This window comes from Anser anser (assembly GCF_964211835.1).
Source record: "Anser anser genome assembly, chromosome: 5".
Lineage (NCBI taxonomy): Eukaryota > Metazoa > Chordata > Aves > Anseriformes > Anatidae > Anser > Anser anser.
The window spans coordinates 22,920,995-22,944,152 of NC_139725.1; the positions used below are offsets into that span (position 1 = coordinate 22,920,995).

Below are 23,158 nucleotides of genomic sequence, written 5' to 3' on the forward strand. Positions count from 1 at the left end.
CCATCCCTGGAAGTGTTTAAGGCCAGGTTGGATGGGGCTTTGAACAACTTGGTCTGGTGGGAAGTGTCGCTGCCCATGGCAGGCGGGTTGGAATTAGGTGATCTTTAAGGTCCCTTCCAACCCAAACGGTTCTATGATGTCAACATGATCTTTGCTTTGACAGCATATCCTCTGCATTCAGAAGTGCAACATTAACAAAAATACCAGAACCAACTGTTCTTCTGAATTAATATTCCTCATTTTCTACCAATTTTTCAGATATATTTTTTTCTCCAGATGGTATATATAATACTAATATAAAAGCTAATTTTGTAAGATTTAAGCTTCCAAATATTAAATGTTAGAGCTTGCTAAAATTGGTTTCTATCAGTAAGTTAGATTAAATAAGTAAGTAAATTAATCACAACCAACAGAAGTGTACGTACCTTTATGTAGTCAATAAGATTTTGATATTCAATGTAGTTGCCTCCTCCAACTACGAACACTATTGCCTAAAACGCAACACACAATCAGAATATGCAGTCAAATTCTTAACATTTCAGTAGTAAACTATATACCAAATCATTAAACATATAGCAAAAGTCATCTCAATCACACTTCTTAGACTAAGAACTGGACAAAAATTCACTAGCGCTCTCCTTGAAACAAAATAACAGAGTTTTACTAGGATGCAGAATAGCAAGCAGAATGATTTTAACACGTCACTTTATTCTAAGATGTCATTTTATTTCTAAGAAATATTTGAAACTTAAATAGTTTCAACGTATTACATTTTTCTGTGGAGATGTCTCTGGTGTCCATAAACACAGTTAAAGTATTTTCATGGATTCTTAAGAACTTTGGGAAACGAACAAAATACTTTTGTTATGAAGAAACATGTTTTCATTGTCCTTCCCTTTCCCGCTTACTACTAGTAATAACAACATTACAGGCCATCGGTATTTGCTGGGCTGTGTTTAAAAACAGAACAGCTAATGAATAGAATACGGAGACTTAATAGTTGCATATTTTTGTTAATGTTCATTCTCCAAAACTGTTTGACCATATGAATTTTGTGTAGTTTCTATGTTATTACTGTCATTTTTGCTATGACCATCTATGTGACACCACGAGGTATCATTACTTCTGCTCAAGAGGATAACTAAGACATTTCAAGAGAAATCAGAGACATCTGTCTATTGCCAAGGCAAAAATTTTGCCAATGAAACTTGGCAATAAGTTACCTTGGTAATGAATAGATTGTTTCTATTTGCAAACATTTATGTTGAAAAAGACTAATAGTTACGGGCATTTGTATACAATGAAAATGGAACAACTGCTAGCACTGTTTTTTGTTTTTTTTCCTTAAATTACAGGGACTGTTCAAAATACTGACACACAACTCAGTGGTCAACATTACTGTTCAAGACTGTAGAAGTTTAAATTTAGAGAACATCCTAAAGCTCTGATATAAAAATAGGGGTGTTAATTTACTGAGTACCCAATTATGGTGTTATTAAATTACTCTAATTATCTCAAGAAGCATTTTCTTCACTTTTTTTTCCCCCCCTCTGCTGCTAGTTAATGCTTACACAGTCCTTTGAAAAGACTTCAGACTACCAGCTAACTGCAATTAATACTAGATGTAATAAGAGTGTTTCTTGCAAACAGGACCTCTCATTTTCTTAATCATAATCATAAAAAATGACCGGTACTTTAGAATTTATTTTTCTAATACCTGAACACCAAAAGGTAATTTCTACATGACTTACCTCCTGGAATGGATTTTTGTTTCTCGGAACTGAGCTATTAAAAAAAAAGTATATCTTATTAGATATTAATCGAAATACGCAAAATGTAAGTATTTTATATCATGTACAAGGTTATGAAATACTAAATAATATTGGACAAGAATTTAAAATAGAACACTAATTGCCTTTCTGCATTCATCTGAAGTATTTTATTTAAGTGATTTGTTTTGAAAAATCATCATCCATTCTACAGAAACAAACGAATAAATGGGAGTTTTCCTTTATCAGTTTTAAGGCTGCTGTTTAAACCATGAGCTTTATGACAACACTTCTTTTTGAGCTTTTAAGCTCAAACTCTAGTGCTGCTAGCTAGAAGCACAAATATAATGAGAGACACATGAATAAAAAAAATCTTTGTTAGCACAGTTTATGACACAAACCCTGCTTCCTGGAACGTGAACTAGGTAAGTCAGTCAGTTTGTGATGCCTGCAGATACACTTATTGATGCTTCAAAATCTCAGAAATGACTACAGGTAACAGGTACTTGTCACAGCTACACCATTATGATTATGATGTTTTAAGGAAGAAGTTAGGGTTAGGGTGGTAAGAAAAATCCTCCAAAAATGTTACAAAAGCGGAATGAAACAGTTAAAGTTGCAATTAAAATGAAACAAAATACAAATTTTTCTTTGATGCCTTGAAAATCTACTTAATCTTTGAAGCTACATAGGCTGTAATAATACTTTCAGGTAAAACATACACACTCTCTGAAATTTGCTTCCTACTACTTACTCTACTGGAAATATACTTTGCATGATTCAAGAACAGAGGAAGTAGGGACAAATTAAATTCTTATTTAATGCAAATGACTAAAACCAGGTCTGGATCTACTTTATCCATATTCATCCAGTAATAAACCCCGGCAATTAAATCAGCTGACTGTTTTCCCATAGTTGCAATGAAAATTATTTTTAGAAGCTATGTTAAAATCAAGTATCTTCTCCATGTCTTTTTTGCAGTGTTACACAAATTTATCTGGTTGATCCGGTTTCCAGTTGTGAATTCCTTCAATGTCAACTGCGTTGACTTAGAATGAATAATCGGAGGTATTATGTAGTCAGCATGGAAAATAAGAATGAATTCTTTAAGTTAACCTTTTCATGACATAGAAGGAAACAAGCAAAACTCACAGTAGACTTACCTGTCACTGCCTCGTAGCATTTTGGGATCAAAATATCGGTAGTCATCTGTCTCCTATTAAAAAACGTATTTTAATCTCAAAAAAAACTAAGTTTTGGCTTATGAATTTCTGTATGTTACATTAAATATCCTTCAAACCAATGTAATTTCCCAATTTAGCAGATACCATCGTTCAAAATTAATTGTGATGTCCGCATATACTTGTACATAACTGAACCAGTATAGAAAAACAAGAGAGAATTATGAACTGTATCTGATTCCTCTACAATTGACTATTACACACTTTCCAAAAAATATATCAGTTGCATAACAAACAGCAAGGCAACATGCAGAAAAAAGTATTAAGGTGTCACCGGCTTCAGAGGATCATCATGCGATTATAAATGTTCAAATTTTCCAGAGAACTGCTAGTGATTTAATACTATAAAACAAAACACTTCTATGGCAATGAATGCTAAATACAAGATAGATCAAAATCTGCTACTGTTACGAAACTTACCATTTCATTTCATGATTTATGACTACTATTAAACCAAAATTAAGCTTGTGAAGAAATGAGTTCCACAAGAATTTGAAAAGTGCGTCTAAACTATAATTTTTTTTTCCTTCATGCAGAACACTGAGGCACTTCCAATATTTTTATTGGCAACAAGCAGGATTTTTGCCAACTCTTAACAGAAGAAAAACAAAGCTTCTTAATAACTGCTTCTGACAACTGCGTTGCTTGCATCTGTTTCTATACTACATTTTCATCCAGGTACTGTGATATTTAATTTATGGATAAATTGCATGCAGGACTAAAGTGGTTTTCGTTTGGGTGCTTACATGCAAGACCTCTGTGTTTTGATGATTCTATAGAACAGAAATCTCCAGTAGTAGACAAGTTATCTGGGGAATTTACTAGAGCTCACAAAGCGTAACTGTCTCTAATATTACAAAATATTTAGTATACATGTGGTAGTATGGTATTTGGTACACACAAGGAAAATAAATCTATTTGATATTAAGGACCTCTGCAAACACATAAAAATAAGTCTCTTATCCTCAAGTTTGGCTTTTTAAAGAACTTAAGATTTAATTTCACACCGAATCTCTGTAAAATGCTTTTATACACTCCACTGGGAATTTCAGCAGCATTTGCAGTCTGCCAGCATTCATGATTTTGGCAGCCTGTTTTATAAAGGTGGTATAGCAACTCTGAAGTAATGAGTGAACTAGGAACACAGAGATATTACCAGACTGAAACAGAGAGGTAAACAGAAACCTTTTACTTAATGAACTGCAGATTCCCTCCTAATTAAAATTCATTACAGATTAATGCCAGAACTAAAAATCAGAGTTTAAAAAAAAAGGGGGGGGGGGATGGGGGGTATTAAAAACAATTTTTCATTTAATTATTTATTTTGTGTACTTTTCCTGTGGGTATTAAACTAAATCTGAAGTAGACACACAAAAATGGCAAATAAATAGAAATGTGATAAGCTAGTTTTTGTTTGTTTAAATACACAGTTCCTGCTGAAATCTCATCTGAGGCTGCAGGAAAATAAAAATCTTGTGCTTTAAGTAATGTCTATTCTGCCAACAAAGACAATTGTATAGAGATGTCCTTACACAACTGAATTTTATTCAGGAATAAATTTCAGGCTATTGAAATTGATTTTCAAGCTTTCAAATTAAAATGGAAAAAGACCCATGGAAATATCCTTGCAGCTCAGGCTGTATTTGGTTTTCTGCTGAAGCTAACATAATTAGTTTGAATTAAGGAAGTCCCCCAGTTTTAGAACTTTTTTGTTTTAATGCATGAAAAGTAAATATATACTATATCCCTAAGCCTGGAAGTTATCGTATTCACTGAAAGAGATGACGTTAACGAAAATACAGTTCCTTTCATATATATCATGAGTAAGTCAATACAAATGCACATATGGTATTGATTGACTAAATTCTTTCTGTGACTTTGTGATAATAATATTAAAAGTTTGCACATCAAATATTGTCTGTACTCAAGAATCAAACCATTTTATGGAAATTGTTCAATTTACTATCTATGGATGAAAATTTGTATATATTTGACAATATGTTTTGCACGTGTGTTCAGAAAATTTAAGGTTCAGTATCACCAAATACAGATTAAAAACCAAACAACTATGCTTTTAGATTTATTAGAACATTCCTTTATGAATCATAATTTCAAAAGCAATTAATAAAAACCTTCTTTGATCAATGTTATGATTTTAGGAACAACAATAACAAAAACCACACTGATGACTTTAAGCTCATCATGTTTCAGAACAAATATTGCAAGAAAAAGTCCAGCTGTAGTTAAACAACCTAGACAAAAAAAATCACAGGATGGTATTACTGCCCCTGTGAACTGCTCTATCCATTCCTGCTCTGAGGAACTTGGAAAGCACAGGTGTAGACATTTGTCCTGCCTGGTAACTGGCCTTGTGAGACTAAACAAGCACTAGGGACAATCAACATAAAGATCGATTTAAAGACAACCGCAGACAATTTTTACACATAAGCATACCATTCAGAATAGATTCAAAATTTTAACTGACAATATTTTTGAATGCTAATGTTATAAGTTGCACATTTAATCAATGTAGTTTGTTGTTGCATTTTATATTGGGAAGATACTTTGAATTATTTGCATTCATTGTAATAACTGCTTGACTTCGGAATAATCTGTTTTGCATAAAACTTTTATCTGTGTGTACATTTCACTTGATTACTGTGGTTGGCTAGTAAGATTCAATGAACTGTAAAGGAGATGATATAAAAAAGGAGATATTTTTTTTTCCTGTGTCATGTCCCCTCCCTGTCTTTTGCCAGCAGGGCAATAGTTTTCTATTCTGGGGTGGAAAAGGACCTCAACCATCTGAAGATGAGCAGAGGCCACAGTGGTATGTTTCTATACGCAGCCTTTTTACAGGTATAATTCCATTTTGGTTTATCTTACAGCAAGCCTAAACATTCCACAATTAACCTCTAACTTTCTTCTGTTAGTTGAAAGGGGGAACCTACTTATTGAGAAAGTTGCTGTCAGTTTTCCTACATGTTAAGAGAATCTTTCTTTAGGGCTTGCCTGGTCTCCTGTGACTTGAAAAGTAGGACTCCCTGTTTTGGGTCACGAATTCTAGTCGCTGACGGGTTAGTGTAACATGAAGTCACTGACAGACAGATCATCTCAATCTCTCCTTTTTCCAGTGAGAAGATCAATGTTTTCTCCAACTTATCAAGGGGAAATGTGGCTGTTTTCTATGAATACAGCATGACAATATCAAGTCAGGAAAAAAGAGAACATACGACTCGTAAACTTTTCCAAAACAATTTTTAAATTTGAAACCCAAGAAAACTAGTGTTTATTTTGAAATTTTTCAAAATAAACTGGTTTACTGGTAAAAGTTTACTGGTAACCTAAGTTACCAATAGTTTTTAATTTCAGATTACCATATTAAGTGTTCTGAGTGACCTCTACTGGTTGACTAGATAAAATTAGCCCTGCACATCTTTTCTAAGTCTTGCGAATAGGGACAACAATCAACTCTGCTGCTGAAAATGGCACAAATTTCTTGGTTTGTTAAGAGAAGACAGATTTTTTGCCTAACACTCTTGACGTGCTATCTGTGAAGTACAGTTTAAAAAAAGACAATTACTTGCCTGTTGATCATTTTCCTATTTTACTATTATTTATCTCTCTTTATATATTGTTAGTACCTGAAGCTGCAAGTAGACTAAGAGTATTTCAAATCTAGTGAGTTTTGCTACTAACCAAGCATACCCACATTTCTGTCATAAACACTGCAGCACAGAATTAAAACCTACCATTAAACCTCTTGGCACTGGGTAACTCACAAGAGGATGCACAGACGAGGGAATTGCTAACTAACATGTTGGCATTCCATATTAAAGAGGTAGAGGTGGATCAGGAGATGTAAATGGCTGACCAGGTCTGAAGAGCCAAAAAGTGTTAGCTAACTAGCAGAAATCATTAAGCATCAGCGTGAAAATTCATCTAGAATTGCAAAAATCCATGCAATTTCTGTATTTCTTTAAACATTTGCTAAGCAAAATAGTGCAAAAATTAGATTTTTTTGTTACTAACCCAAAACATTCTAATGATGAAAACAAAGGGATTGAACTTAACCTCTTTCTGGGTATACTAATAAACCAGGGTGAGATGCTACAATTTTCTCTCTCTGATTCTGATGTCATTAAATCAGGAAGACTGACACAATATGGCAGATATTTTAAACCTGTTAAAATTACTTTTAACAGGTGATTTTTCAGAACATGTTTTTGTATAGGATAGCCATGAGTAACAGTTTTGAAGGAACTAAATATGTAGTAAAAAAAGATGGCTTTGACTGTAAACTACGTAGAAAAGATTTTGGGCTATTTTTAGCTAAATTTTGTAAATTCTAGCAAATGTCTTGACTGTACACCAAGCACTTAAACATTTCAAAACTTCATTAACTTAGGCAAGTCTCAGTACATTGTCACAGGAACAAAAAGACTTTTCTGACAAACAAACTTACCTTGTTTCAAACTGAAAGACTACTAAATTATTTTCTTCTAAATAACAAAGCTTTAAAGATGTGGGAAACAAAATTTTCTGAAATGCTCCCATTCACAACTACTTGACTTTTGAACTTGTGCTCTTAAAAAATTACTTTGATTCAAAGAAAACTTCAGACCACAATTTAACTTTTAGAAATTCAGGAGCAACAGAAACTCAGTATAGTACAAGAGTAATAGAAGCTCAGAATAGAACTGCCCTCACAAAACAGCAGTTCCACTGAGACACAATAAATTGTCATGATTTAGAAACTACTTTTATGCCAAAATATCTCATGAAATTGTTATGAAAATGGTTCTATTACTGAGATACACCATGACTAGATTTAACTCTATTATCACAAACAAAACTTAGCTCTGGCATATTACGTATCACAGCATAAAGATTTCATTTGTTCCATCTCTTTCTATGTGAAGGCAATTATACTCACAGGGTTTGACTTCATCTCCATAAGGTTGTCCAATATACGTGTGACTGGTAGATTCTGTTAAACAAAATGTGAAATTAATGTAATGCTGGAGATAATTAAGAATTATTCACAAGTACACTATTATTTATGGACCAGGAAACTCAACTGAACTTGAACACTTCAACACTTGCCTGGAATGTCCTAAGAAAGGATTTAACTTATTGTAATGCAAAATAATATCCTTGAATTGTGTTGGCAAACATTATTTCTGTCGCTCATTTTAATTCTATTTCAATAGCAATATAGTAGTTCCAAATCTTAGAAAATTTACTTTCCTTTATACAGTTTTGGAAAATTGCACTTTTTATGGTAGTCACTCGTCTACTGCTTCAGTCCTTTTATTATAGCAGATAGAAAGCCTTCACAGGAAATCTCTTCTGTTCTCCCACAGTGAAGCTGATCCACCTTCAAACCTAAGCCCAGTGCCGAAGTCCTTATTAGTGGAAGCTAAGTTTCAGGTTGCTGTCTGATACTTAGGTGGATAATTGGAAATGCTTGAATTGTAACTGAACAGAGAATGAATGCTTTGAGCCTTTCGGTCATCCTGGAATAGCTGCATCTAATATATGATGTTCTAATCGAAGGTGCAGAGGACTTTTCATGTTCATGAAGGTCTAGTCTATTTTAAATATTTCACGGCTGGTCTTTTTTTATTGCTGAAATGAGTCTTAAAGGCACATACTGAAATCTAATTCCTTACAAATGGAGGCATTCAAAGACAATTTAAACATTATTCATTACTTATCAGAAAACTAAAAACCACAAAGTGCTAGATATATCCAACAGCAGAGGTTGAGGGCATTGTTTACTGTACAACTAACTTTATTAGTATAACTGAGGTAAAGAAAGGTGTTTTTCTAAATGTTCACAATGCTCTCTCGATAGGCTAATTTTATTGTTATTATTTGTATTGGTCTTTAAACTTACTTGTTGCTTCAGTACCAAGTTCTTCACACCTTCCATCACAAACTGTGATCCTGTATTCATAACGCGTGAAAACAGACTGAAAAACAAAATAAAGATGATATGTAAGATTTTCTTTTTTTAATTTGCATTCTTAAGCTTGATATTGATACTCAATTTCCATTAAAGCTGATGCAACTTAGGTACTAATTCATTCAATTTTTTCATGAATTAAGCTATTTTTCAAACCACATGGCAACCACGTGTATGGGAATATACCTGTCGTCTAACAACTAGATCCTCACCTATTAGAAGTTTTGCGTTCTCTACTCTTTAATCCAGTGAACAGTTTATTTTAAAAACTTCAGTAGTTTAAGGATTTGAGTGTTTTTTTCAAGTGAGTGTCTTAATCACAAGAGTTAGCAGAAATGCTCAATATATTTCCCAGCTACCAAACAGTAATTTTTCCAAGTGAGACAGCATCAGAATTCTCTCTAAACATACTGTGACAGTCTTCTTATGACAGTGACAGCGCATTTCTGAAAGTACTGCTAGTAATGAGGATTCTGTACGGGATGTTAGTACCCACAGCATAGGTACAGCCATTATCTTCTCTTTTGGTGTCTTAAAATAAAGAACTACACCTCTGAATGATCTGACGGACAACCAGTCCAGGAGACCCTAAAGAAAAAGCATTGCATTCTTTTATCCCAGACAGTCTTCAAGCCCTGGAGAGAACTCGTTTTGAATGCACACGGCTGTTCTTATCTTCTGCCATTGATTAAATAAGGCTCAACATGATGGCTGTCTTAGCTTCATTTCAACATGGTGAATTCTTCTCCTATGAGAGTCTGTATATTTAATGTGCAGGTGTACAAGTATCACTATGTTAAGTTACTTTCTGGATTTAGCCACTTCTCTTTTCAATTTTCCTGTGCGTAAATCCTGTGCACTGTTAAGAGGAGATAAGTAATTCTGTAATTTTGTCTGTAATTTTTTTTTTTTAATAGAGAAATGTTTTATTCTGAGCCATGTACAGAACTAATTACACTTTTGGTACTACTGAAATAAGCTAAAAGAACCCAAAGGCTTACAGAAAATTAATCAAAAGCATACCCCAAAGGTTTTGGCGTAGTGTTTCCATAGCTGGTTGGAGCTGAAGCCATCTTGGTGAAGGCCCTGTGAAAGCAGGGGTAGAAATCAAATGCTTCATCTCATGGCATATCCTGCTGCAGAATGTTCCACTCTGGTCATTTGAAAGTGAAAATACTTTTGCTTCTCAAACTGTTTCAGAAAGTAACTATTTATTACATGCATCCCTCTTGTCTAGAGCTACAATGGTTAAAGAACTGAAAGGAATTAGATTTTATATTTAAAATACAAAGAATTTATTTTTATAACAGCTGCAACTACAGCAACTGATAGACAGCGTGGCCCTTTGGTAACGAATCACAAAATCCGGAGTCTGAACTAGCCCAACTTTTCACCGAAGTCACTGCATTATTTCTGTCTTGGATAATTAAGGACACTGATATGTGTCATGTTCAGTAGTGTTCTGGCATTATTAGAGTTCAGCTGTAAAATAAAATTTTGCATGTATTACCATAACAACGACAGCAAAAAAATTATGCCAGAACAAACGTTTAAGGATAATTTACAATGTCTGAGAAGTACTACATAATTCTTTGATACCAACGCTGTATTCTGTAAAATTACCCAATTACATAGGAGAAAAATCAAGTTACTTACTTCCACTGTTTTATGTAATTCAAAGGAGCAAGATTGCAACCTGCATCTGTTAATGCTTTTTTATACTGCTCCAGATCAATCTGAAATTACAAAGTGGAGAAATGCAACAGGTTTACACTACTCTGAACTCCCTCCATGTGGAATACAAGATATCCTTACCTAAACATTACACGTAAAGCTATAGCATTAACAACCAAAGTTAAAAAACAATTATAAATTCCATCCCCTGCCAAATATGAAAATACACCTTAAAATGCAATTTGCTATGATTGCTATTTTATTTGATGCTATTTTGCTATATTTATTTGCATTAAACTTAACTGTATTTGTGGAATTAAACCTGTCCGCTTTCAGCTAAGGGAACAATCTGTTCTATCAGCATCTCTCAAAAACCTGACAGAATTCTGGTTTCCCAAAAATGTCACAAGTGACTAATAACAATGAAGAGAAGTTTACATAGAAGTTCTTATACATTTATAAGAATACTTTCTTTGCCTAATCTAACATAACTTTTTCTTCCAGTTAGAGCCAGTGCAGCAGTTCACCATAAAATTATTCCATGTTATCTATATTAATTCCATATTACAAATTTCTACAGTATAATAACAAACTTCCTTTCATCATAAGCTCTAAAGAACTATTAAGAAATTGCTTCCTGAATTAGTCAGATATTGACATAAAAACATTTCTACATTATGTATCTGCTAGTCAACAAACCAAATTATTTTTGAATATACAAGGATAGAGTGAAAAGAGTCATATTGACATTTTTTTAAAATCTACTTATAATGGGCAGTGGAGCAGAATGATGAAAATTGTGCCAAGATGTGTCTTGTAGTAACTCTGGACTGAATGTTCCAAGATTATCTTCCTTCTTACTAGCCACCCATATCCTTTGCAATAGTAGCTAATGCACTGTGAACAGATTACCTGGTAACACTACAAAATGTACTTAAAGTTGCAATATTGAGCTGGGCATTTCATACTTCTCTTCAAAGAGAAGCAGAAATACCTATTTAATGCTGGTACAGAAAAATTCTGTTTGGTAAAATTTAGTGTTACAAGCTGTAAAGGACATACCTCTGAAGGCGCCTGAGCTGAGCTTATGTAATAGATAAGAAATAAACGCATTTTGTCTTCTGGAGTTCCTGCTGCAGTGAAATAAATGAGAAAAAAAATGTTACTATGCTATGTTAATTGCCCTTCAGTAACAATATGTATGTACATTCAAGCCTTTAGTTATGACAGTAATTGTTACTTCTGAGCATGGACCTGTTTGATATATACAACAGTAAAAGGTATTCGGCAATTTTATTAAAAATTGGGTTAGACTGGCTCACTGTTTCTGAAAGAGTTACTCTCACCAAGCTTGCTTGTAACAAATACTGTTCTTCAAGTAACATACAACTAAGTTACCTAGTGACATTATGTCTTATTTTTAAGGGGACTGCATTAACAGGCAGTAATCTGTGAAAGAGACTGAAGGAAAGCATAAAAGTAAAATAAAAGCCTCTTTTTTTTTTTTTTTTTGAGCTCTACAATTTGTTTATGCAGCTTTAGGGTTGACTGTACTGAGCACTTATGTGAACCTTTGGTCAGGAACAAATGCTGAACTTCTACCTCGTCTTCAGGAAGGATTTGACCTCCTGAATCACCCACCTATTTTCACACCATTCCTTGGAGAACACTGCTCCAGTTTTTTGGGAACCATTATCCATGGCAATCAAAACTCATCTCTGCCAAATCAAAATGATGATGTGACCATCCTTGTCATCCTTAGACTATAACCTACTTTATCAGATTTCGAACAGCATCTACTTTTTTTCCTAGAACAGGATCACTATTAGTAAAAAGCATAGTTTAAATGGAAGATTTCAGAGGTACAACTTCTCAAAACAAACATTTCAAATTTGTAATTCAACACTGTTAGAAAAGCGTGTTACCTTTAGATATAGTTCAATATTTTAAAAAATGCACCCTTCTGTACTTGTAGGCAAGTATTATTTTTTTCCAACTATGGACTGTAGATAATGACAGCAGGGATCACCTAGTCTAATATGCTACTTCTGTTTGTAAGTGAGCATATATTTGGTTTGGCAGAAGTTAAGAATTCCACCTGTTAGTAAGCACTGTCAAAACGAACATTTATGACTTGGTACAATTCTTTTTCTGGGAAATCAGTTTTAAACAGTAAGCCAGAAGATCAAGAACTAAAAAAAAAACCTTTGCATCACTGGAACTAAAAGCCAACTTGCCAGTTTATAGCTTGTGACAATACTTTCTGGAACTTGACAGCATTTACCATGCCACAACACTCCTAGAAGGCTTATGCTTATAAAAGCTAAGAGGTCTCACTTAGACATGAGTAGGTGATATTTTCTCTTACCAAAAAATAATGAATTTGGAAAAAAAAATCTTTGATTATATCATATACACTTACCTAAATCTCAGGAAAAACACTTTTTTTCTGGCAAAAGTACTTTAAGCATACTGCTGATATAAATCATCGCTACGATAAGCAATGGTAGGACTCAGGACCATTGGCTGTAAAGTGTTCGCTTTTTTTCTAAGCTATGGTCTGTGACAGCATGGAAAGCGGGAGTGGTAAATATTCTGAAGAAAACTTGACAAACCTAACATAGAACAACTTAAATTCAAAAACTAGCTGGAAGCCTTTAGGGCTACTGCTTAACTGTTAGAGCAAAGCAAAATCAGTAACTTCAGTTTTACCACCACTGTAAGGCAGCTAATTATCACAAGTAGTAAATTCCTGTAAGATAGTAAAAATGGGAGGCTGAAGCTGTTAAGTGGTCAAGTCTAAGTACGATTTTGAAGGGGTTTGCAGATATTGTCCACAAGGCAGGTATCCCACAGATAATACAAACAAGTACATCACCACTGCAAGTGTTGGCAGACTTGAGGCATTAGTACTTCAAAACAAATGTTTGCTGCTGGTATCTCACAGCAAATCACACAATTGGAAGCTGGTCAGTTTTACAAGATAGCATAGTCTGAAATAACCACAGTACCTAAATTTAAAACCTTTTATTATATAAATGTCTTAAATCTAGGCAAAGCATATGAAATTCTAATGAGCTACTGTAAACATCTGAATATTTAGCTAATGAAGGGAAACTGTAGCTTGGATGTCTAATCTTTCTCTTGTGTAAACCCACGTTCCTTATTAAAAGAAATGTTGATATGATACATCAAGCTTGGAAAACAATTAGATATATACTGCAATCTAAATATGCATAGAAAATGTCGGTTCAGGTAAAAAGTAACTGATCCAGTAGGATATGCTGGCAAGCATAATCATTTCTGTTTTAATATATAATCATCAGCTGTTCATGCAAACGTTAAAGTTGAAATCAAAATAGTACACAAACAGATAATTCTGAACATGGAAAAGGACTACTTTGTATTGTTGATTAACAGAAGATTGTCCATATTCTTATTAACTTCCTGGTAACAACAGATTTCTAGTGAATTACAGATTGATATCTGACATTACAGATTTTCTGAAAGTTAGTTTCTAGTCTTCATCCAATGAGATCTGTAAAATTTAGCTCAGACTTCTACCAACCATCTACGACTTCTTCTACTGCCTTTTGACTCTATAGCTCAGACACTAATAAAAGACTTCTAAAAATCAGCAGGTTTTATGTGTATTCTTTCTTCCAAGAAGAATCATTACAGAAACTCCAAGCATATGTTATGTTCAGTATACAGCTGCAAGACTATACATGTAAGCATGCAATAACAAAACGTTTTCTTAAAGAGCACACTGGGAAAAGAGCAAGGACTCGGGGTCTCTAAAACCTTAACGTTTGCCAATACACTTGCCAATATTTCCTATTGCACACAGGTCTGTATTCGTAACATAAGTTTTACAATCTTCTGTAGGTTATTTTGTTCCAGCTGACTGCCATCAGATCCCACTGGAATCCATCACAGCCTTGTGAAAGGCTGCAATGACAGTTACGTGAGGCCACTGCCTCTATGCTATGATACCACAAAAAGCCAAGAACCCAAGCCAAGAACCCATTCTGGTCTCAGCTCTTCACAGAAAGGCCCCTGGTGACTCTTGATGATAGAGAACCTGAGCATCATCCAGTGTGTAAAGCTTTGTTATGCATGAGCCATATACAAAACAGCTGTAACCCTCTGCTCCTGGATAATGAAAACAGACATGCCGCAGCTGGGTCAAGGCATATAAAACCTGAGCTGAGTCTTTCAGCCAACTGGCCAATTTATGTCTTGGTTCCATTCTCTACACCTTCTCACACACCCCTTTTTTTTTTTTTTTCCCCCTCACACAAGCAGAAGCTACAGACACCACTACTCCTTGACCTAACCAAATCCTATGAAATGCCCTGTTGCGTTCTGGTTTTACAACAGATGCATTCCAAAACATGCAGTGGGATTCTAAAGAACCAGGACTGTTCAGAGCACGCAATTCCATTCTATATTAGTAAATACTGGAGAAACACAAAAGTTAAAATCTTTTGATCTTCAGAAACAAGGGGTTAGGAATGGATTTTAATGGAGCTGCAAAAGTTGCCAGTATTTTGGAAGTTACTCAGCCTAATAATTAACTCTCTAGACTGCTACTAAAACCAGTGAAAAGCTCTTTCCTTTACAAATCCTGCACAGCTTGCATATACGCTCTTTATAGTGTGCATAGGCTTATTGCATCTCTTAACAATGTTGACACAAAGTTCAGATTTAAAGTACTCACCATCTGGGTCAGAAATCATGTCCAGGAGAGATTTATCCAAAGTGGATTTGCTCATTATTTTTTCCTCATATTCAAAATACACGTCCAGCTTTCTAGCCTGTTTAAGAGTAAGTGTTAGGATTAACATCTTCACACTGGGAAGAATATTTCTTTCCTCTTTAAAAAGGTACATAGTTTTAGTTATCAAGACCGTTTTTAGAAAATTATTTTTAAGTAAATTGCCAGAAAAAATAACTAATGCTCGCCTTTATCAACTCTCAGAAAATTGATGCTTGTGTAATTCTCAGAAACAAAAATGCAAGTTAAGCAACTTGTTAAAGGTCTGACATGCAAATATTCAACTGGAAGAGGAGCTTTGTTTTCAACTATGCTTTTGCTGTAGCTGAAAACTACGTGCCATCGTAAATAGTGTTATGCTGTAGTAAGATAAAATAATGTTCAAATGAATATGTCAAACTTATGCTGAACATCAAGTCTCTCCATCAACAAGACAATTACTCAGTGCAGATAAATACAAGAAACTCCTGAATACAGTAAGGCATCATTCCAGAGAAAAGTTGGCAGCTTTCCATTCAAATCTAAAGGGTTGGTACAAAATAACTATCTCATTCACACTAAATATGGAAAACTTCATAGTTAGGTTATCTGGCTAACACTGGAAAAGAAGCCGCTCATTACACTATGACATACTTGTCACTTGCAATCACATCAATCACATGCAGACCAGGTTGTGAACCCACCCCCCCTTTTTTTTTTTTAAAGGAAGGATGTCACAGGTACTGCATGAAATTAATGAGGCAAAGGCTTTATGGAAGACCTCACGTGACCATGTGACTAATGACTGCATTACAACACATCTGCACAAACAGCCAAGCTTTGCACGTCTGATCTTGAACTTTCAATCTGAATATACAAAAACGCATTTTAAAGCTTATTTACAAACTTATGTTCCATCACAGATTATTGAGGTTTGAAAATTAACATGTAGTATCACAACAGATGTTACAACTGCTCAGCTTACAAAACCTTAATGTCTGGCAACTGACTAAATTCTGGTGTTTGGACACCGTCAGCTATGCATTGGCTCAAAAAGGAGAGACTGTAAGAGTGAATCTCCATCTCACTGCCTTGGAAATATTTCAGCTCCAGATCATACCGGCTGGGAGACTGAAATGGTATTACCACACTGAAGCATGAGTCACAGGGGTTTTTCTCAGGTTAACAGATTCAGGACAATTTGCCTGATACTGCCGAGGCATGCAAAATTACTATGGCACCTTCTAACCTGGTGCAGTGGTTGGTGCAATGACAGCAACAAAAAAAGTTTAGAAGTCTGGTTTTCATTTGTTTTTGAATCCTACTATTTTTTTTCCTGAGATAACAAATAAGGAAATAAAAGCACAAAAAAGAAGGAGAAAAGAAGGATGTTAGGATATTTTACATTCTGAGTATTTTTAGTTCAACAAAAAAGATGACAACACAGAATAAGTCACAAGAATATTTTAATATTAAAAAGTTTTGGCAATCAGCTTATGGAGGTAGCCCCTTGCTTCCCAGTATTATATACATAATTCCATTTCTCATTCACCATCTACTGAACACATCAAGAAAAGTAGTTACTTGCAGAAGAGCAACTTAATTTAAAGCCTTTGTGGAAGCTTGTACTTGCAGCTTATAAAAGATAACTCTCTGAGGATAACAGTTACTGTGAAGTGTGCTCAAGAACTGACCACTCGCTACTTTGAGGGGCAGAAGGATGTCTTCTTTTGTTTGTCATAGTGACAACGATTACACAGAAGGTGTATGTAGTGACAAAAAAAGGAGGTGGAGCTTCTTTCAAGCTGTATTTGCCTTGAGCTCTATTAGAAGAGCAGTCACAGCTGTATTTTGGTAGTTATGGTGCTGTAAAGACTTGCATTAATAATAACTTATTTAGCTGAAAGGTAAAGCGATTATCAGTGGTTACATTGCACTAGTTTAAAGTGAATACAAGTGAACTACTAGCCTTTTTCGAGGTCCCTACTTCATGTGCAATTTGATATCTGGTATGTCAGGCAAGTTCTGTGACTCCTCTCCACAGTACTGTACAATTCTACAGTTCTTATTTGTGTTATAGTTTCCTTAACTGTTTCTGGAGAGAAACAACTGCAAAGAAGCCACCGCAATTTTTGTAGTCTTTCCATTACTTGCTTTCTGTGTTTTACATACATTTGTAGCTCCTCATAAGGAGTTAAAGTCAATGTTTTTAAGTTTAAAATATTTTTTCCCAGACAAAAGGCATCCAGCAAACAAAGGATTGTCATGAAATCTGGAAACTTCATCTTATTAAGATAAATATATTGTTGAATTTGGCAGTGCCTATATTATCTTAGCTGGTGTTCTGTTTAATACAAATTTATTCAGATGGCATCTAAAACTATATATACAACATAAAATATATTAACTCAATGTATTTATTTACAGATCAACTTTTAAATAAAATTATATAATTTAAACATGAGATACTTTAAATTATAAGAGCAGATTTACAGTTGTTAACTTATTTTGAGCACAAAATGCTTAAAATTCTTCTCAGCTATGTGCCACTTCGTGATTGTTTGACTAAGATTACCAAACAGAACAGACTACCTGCAGCCAAAAAAGCCTCACTGGCTGCATATATTCACTATGCTTAGAGCCTGAACAGAAACATCAATGGTACATGTACTGTCTTAAAAATTTTGGACAATTACTTTTGGAGTGTGAACTTAGCACTGTTTTGGAAAAAGAACCAGACTGGAAATCCTAAAAAACTCAGTTCTTTTATGTCTGTCCACAGTAGGGACACCAGAGATAAGCACCGATATAAAATTTTCAATGCTTTTGCTGATGCGACATAAGCACGAACTAGCGAGATGAATCAATACGGTGAGTATACTCAGCTTCTTCATCAGCAGGTAGCTAACCAAGGTTGCTAGCGAAGGTGATATTTAAGGCAATATTTTTCTTATATGTGTATGCTAGGATTTATATGGACTATGAATACAATTTCACATGGAGTACGGAATAGCCTTAAACACTACTAGTTAGCTTTTAACGGATTTCCCAGGCATGCCACATCAAGGAGAAAGTTACTTTCCAAAGAACCAACTGTTCTAAGAAGTGCTGATAAGAAGCAGATGTTCCATTTAAGTAAGTGCCATTTTGCTTACCTAGTGACAAACTCCCAGAGATGCCAAGAGAAAAAGCTAGGGAATAAGAGCTAAACAATCCTGTAGATTCAATCGCAGAATCATTTAGGTTGGAGAAGACCTCTAGGATCATCAGTTCCAATGGGATAAGACAGCAAGGAAGAGGTTCTTATGGGTGCTATGGGTGCTATGCCAGATAGCAAGGTGAAGAAAAATAATAAAAACTAATAATAAAATCAAGATGTGTTTACATTTGCAGTTATTCCTTTCCTGCCTCCTGCTCTTCATTTCCTAATGTGACATCTTGTTCCACGCTAACACCATTCAGTAGACCTTTCTGGTCTCCAATTCAGGGACAAGATCTTTATTGTAGTTGAAGCTCCACAGTTCGACTTTTTTTGGTGAAAGCTTCCAACTTAGCATTTCTAGAAATACCCTAAAATAAAATTTGGCTTATTAACAACATAAGTTACTGAGACACGTGGGAATCTCCACCTGAGTGCCAGACTCCAAAAGAGGCATAAAATTCCTTCAATATTAAGCAGAAAAGTGGAAGCAGGATCCACTGAAATCTCTTACAGGGTCATTTTTGTAAGGATTTGTAGGAGACTCTTCTATTCTCTTTACAGTACAAAGGTACTTCCTTTAAGAGAGTGAGAACACGCAGAAGACGACAAAATACATGTATTTTTAATTACTGGAAGGGATTTCTAAAAGATATTGACAGAAAACAGTCAGAAATAACAGCCCACAGAAATCAATGGAAAGAGTGTGGCTAGTCAGGTAATTATAGCCTGCTCCTATCAGGACGAAGAGGAGCTCTAGGAGAAAGCTGGGGGTGGCAGCTGGAGCCACTTCCCTTTGACTGAACTGTACCGAGCTACCCACAGAATAATGAAGGAAAGGTGACTGCAACTGAACTCAGAGAAACCTCTCATTTCCTGGGAATTTACTTAATAATCAGTTCTGAATTACAGAAAAATGGCCTGGACCACTGTGACATATGTATCTTACTACATATACTTTTTCTGTTCACGTGTCAAGACAAAACAGAACGGTTAAAATAGTGGAATTCTTTTACAGGGTATGTAATGGATGATCGGAAAGTCCATCCAGATAATGGAGTTATTCAAATTATCAGGCCTGAAGATCAAGTAAAACTGGAGAAACATGGTAAGAAAATTATGTAGGTATTCAACAAAACCCTAAACTTAACAAGTGTTAGTAATCTAAGACAGATAATAATTAATTTAAAATCCACAACTTAAATTCATAGGTACAGAATTCCAGCAATGATAACCTACCCCTCTCTGCATTTAATTGTTTTAGAAAAGCATCAGTGTACATGCCATAATTTGACATACTTCAGTAATCTAAGCATTCGTAGGAGACATGCAAAGATATGTATTACTTGAAACTCTAAAGTAGGTAGAAAGATATCCATAGTTCTAGTCTTAAAATTGTTAACAGTTGGGTACAGTCCTTCAGTCACCAGCTTCTTCAAAGAAAAAACAATCAATGCAAGACAAGGATGCCTTTGTTCTAAGTGTTGACAGTAAGTAGTTGATGATTCATTTAGTGCAGAAAGTGATGCATTCTTTCCATCATTTCACTAAGTGCAGATTTGCCAGAAAACTGCCAGGACCTTTGATTATGTGATTAATTTCTGGTTTCCTCTTGCCGTGTCTTAGAAAATGATCCAAGACCGCGTGGAAAGCAGATGTAAACTGACCACTAAAGAAAAATTAAACTCAGTCTAATTAGAGCGGGTCTCATAGCATTCTTTGCACTGATTCTCATAAACGTAAGAAGAAAAAATGCTCAAATATTTACTGTAATAATAAAAAAAAACATAACGGGCAATGCAAAGAATCTATTTTAAAGTCTGAAGGTACTTCGAGATCATTTTAAAAGTGAAAATAAAATAACCTGAAGAAAATCATGGTGCTTCACTAGCTCCTCAAGACCTGGGCACATGTCAAAAAAATTACCTTATCCTAATCTGGTTTCTGTATTTAACCAGATATAAAACCTATTTTACCACAGCCTCAAGGTACCGTCAGAATTTCTTTAAAAAGTACTGGCTGAGATACTGTTTTTTTTTTTTGTGAAAATATTTCTGAGGAGTACATGAGGTAACATCTCATCCTGCATTTTAAAATTCCACAGCTTGAGTTAGAAAAAATCTTTTTCTAACACTGGAGAGTAGAAAGAGGGGAGAAAACAGACAGGTCAAAGGAAATGGAAGAAATTCTACAATCATTAGTGAAAAGGCTTTTCCGTTGGTAATTTCCAATGGAAAAAAAACGTGTTTCTGCATTAGCCTGAGTTTAGATAGTTCCTGAGTGCTTGGAGAAGAAGGAAGTGATTCTTTCTAAATCAAAAGAAACTGATAAAAGACAAATGCATCATCAACATACTGAAGGAACTGCATTCCTATCTGTCTCACAAACTTCTTTGACAGCTATACAGTAAGAAGGTAAGGAGCCTGAACACTTTGCAGGATAAGAATTAAGAATCATCTATGGAGAAATAGATCATCACTCCCTGGGAGCTCTGTAGTAGCAGGCTCCTATCAGAGGAGGGAGCCTAAGGGCTAGTACTGGAGGGCTACAGCAGGGGGACACAAGTAACTCCTGCCCCTAGGTAATGGAAAAGTGTGTCACTGCCACCTCATCAAGAAGGAACAAGTGCATTTGACTGTTGCCAAGAGGACATTGTTGTTCAAAACCAATGTTATTTCCATTCCACATCCCACTCTGAAACCCGTCTTCTGCCTGACAAATTGCATATAAAGCAAAGCCGGTGTAGGCCTGTCCTTACTGTCATTACAAGAGCAGCACAGACTTAAGCAGGAAAGAGGACAAACATCCTTCTTAAGAGTTTATATTATGCACAGGACATAACTAACACAGACCCTGCTGGAAAGACCAGTTTAGTAACTTGCATCATTACTGCCACACCTCTGGATATCATTTTCATTGGGTGAACAGTGAACAGTACTCTTGTGATAAGCACACACACAAGAGAAAATGAATGCTTAGACTCAAATCATAATTTGCCATGACATGCCTCTAAAATAAACCTAACACTTCCATCGTAAACTTATTTTAGAAAGAATTTAACTCACAATAAAGGTTGTGGCCATCATAAAAAAGACAAGAGTGTAGTAGTAAATTCCAATACAAAGAAATTGTATTCACTTTTCATGCATAGACATTCAGAACTCATTCCCCCTCACCCTTCAACTCTAAGTAATGTTATACAGTGGTTTCTGTAAAAGGTAGCGCAGTTGAGAAGGCTCACTTTCCTATCTTGCTTCATTTGGTCAAATACATTGCTCCAGGCAAGAAGCATCTTACAGAAAATCAAGTCAGAGAGCAATCCTACCTTTATGTGCTCCAAAACAGCTGTTGCAACGTTTGTATGAAGATCAATGAGCCTCTTCTTTTCCAGAAGTTCTGGAAGAGAGCTGAAAAGATTAAATACAAACTAACCTGCTGAGTTGCAGCAGACACATGCTGGATCTTACAGGACATTGGACATACCACCTCATCTATGATCAGAATAATTATCATTCCGTTTCCCTTCTGATTTGGGCCTGAGTGAAAGGCAGAAGACTGAACATCTCCCCTCTCCAAGGCAGTAGTGGAATGAAAAACAGGTTTACAATTAGGAACAAGTCTAAACCTCAGTCTTCTAGTGTAATTCAAAGTGGTTATGAATACAGAAGAAAGAGAATACGTTTCTCATGCAGAGTCTGTAAGTAAATTTATGCTGCACTTAAGATCATTCAGCATTGCTGAGGAAACATTCCAAAGCCATGTTTAGAGGCCTAACATGCACATGCTGTGGAAGTTGTACGCACAACTACTTGTGAAGGGTGCTGTCTTTAACTTTGCCACCATTTAAATTTTATTATTGAGCTGAGTAGCCTATTTTTAAAGCTATTTCAAAAGATATTAAAAGTGAAATGACAGAAGGAATCAGAAATTGTTCCCCATTAATTAAAAAATAATGCATTATTTTATTTATTATTTAACTTACCTAACAGCTGACGTTAGCTTAGCTGTATTGTCAGAAAGCATGCTTATTGCTCCTTCATCCTCCCCTTCTATACCCTGGTTTTGAGGAGTGGTTTGGAAAGAGGAATGAAAATAATCGTAGGCATGAAAATACTACATCGAAGTACAGTCAGTGCACTCAGAACCTATTTTCTCATTGCGACAGTAAAGTCTGGATTGTATTTTACAGTTACTATGGTAGTTACATAAATGCAATATCAATACATGCAAGAAACTGAACTTTCTAATGAATTATGGTACTTACGGTCCTATACTTAAGTTTACATTATGCCTAAGACTCAGCATGCACTGATTTTTTTATTTTTATTTTTTGCAGCTGGTGTAGTACGCTGAGCATCTATTAGGCTTTAGATAAAGCACAAATATAAACCTTACCATGATACTTTTAAGTCTTTTGACTTCATCTTCTTGGGCTCTGTAGGATTCCAGTTCTTGTTGAACAGACTCAGCTACCTCTGGAAAAGGACTAATGCAACACTCCGCATTAGGCTCAGTTAAATCAACAAATTGAAACACTAGAACCAG

The 23,158-nt window shown here is 35.1% G+C and overlaps 1 protein-coding gene and 1 long non-coding RNA gene across 4 annotated transcripts in view; one reads left to right on the forward strand and one right to left on the reverse strand.

Annotated features, from left to right (window-relative positions):
* LOC310899976 overlaps nucleotides 1–8,806 on the forward strand; it is a 44,296-nt gene extending 35,490 nt beyond the window's left edge. For all 3 annotated transcript variants that reach the window (XR_014584742.1, XR_014584743.1, XR_014584744.1), the window contains 4 exons: nucleotides 2,751–2,837; nucleotides 3,547–3,688; nucleotides 5,773–5,869; nucleotides 8,377–8,806. This is a non-coding gene — a long non-coding RNA (uncharacterized lncRNA). The remainder of the gene's footprint in view (nucleotides 1–2,750; nucleotides 2,838–3,546; nucleotides 3,689–5,772; nucleotides 5,870–8,376) is intronic.
* SCFD1 (sec1 family domain containing 1) overlaps nucleotides 1–23,158 on the reverse strand; it is a 45,343-nt gene that overhangs the window by 3,984 nt on the left and 18,201 nt on the right. The window contains exons 12-23 of the mRNA XM_083837143.1: nucleotides 23,009–23,099; nucleotides 22,596–22,669; nucleotides 21,939–22,020; nucleotides 15,379–15,475; nucleotides 11,718–11,788; nucleotides 10,638–10,717; nucleotides 10,005–10,067; nucleotides 8,913–8,988; nucleotides 7,947–8,000; nucleotides 2,933–2,985; nucleotides 1,752–1,785; nucleotides 426–491 (exon numbers count right to left, since the gene is read on the reverse strand). Of these exons, the coding sequence (XP_083693269.1) occupies nucleotides 426–491; nucleotides 1,752–1,785; nucleotides 2,933–2,985; nucleotides 7,947–8,000; nucleotides 8,913–8,988; nucleotides 10,005–10,067; nucleotides 10,638–10,717; nucleotides 11,718–11,788; nucleotides 15,379–15,475; nucleotides 21,939–22,020; nucleotides 22,596–22,669; nucleotides 23,009–23,099 (841 nt within the window). The remainder of the gene's footprint in view (nucleotides 1–425; nucleotides 492–1,751; nucleotides 1,786–2,932; nucleotides 2,986–7,946; nucleotides 8,001–8,912; nucleotides 8,989–10,004; nucleotides 10,068–10,637; nucleotides 10,718–11,717; nucleotides 11,789–15,378; nucleotides 15,476–21,938; nucleotides 22,021–22,595; nucleotides 22,670–23,008; nucleotides 23,100–23,158) is intronic.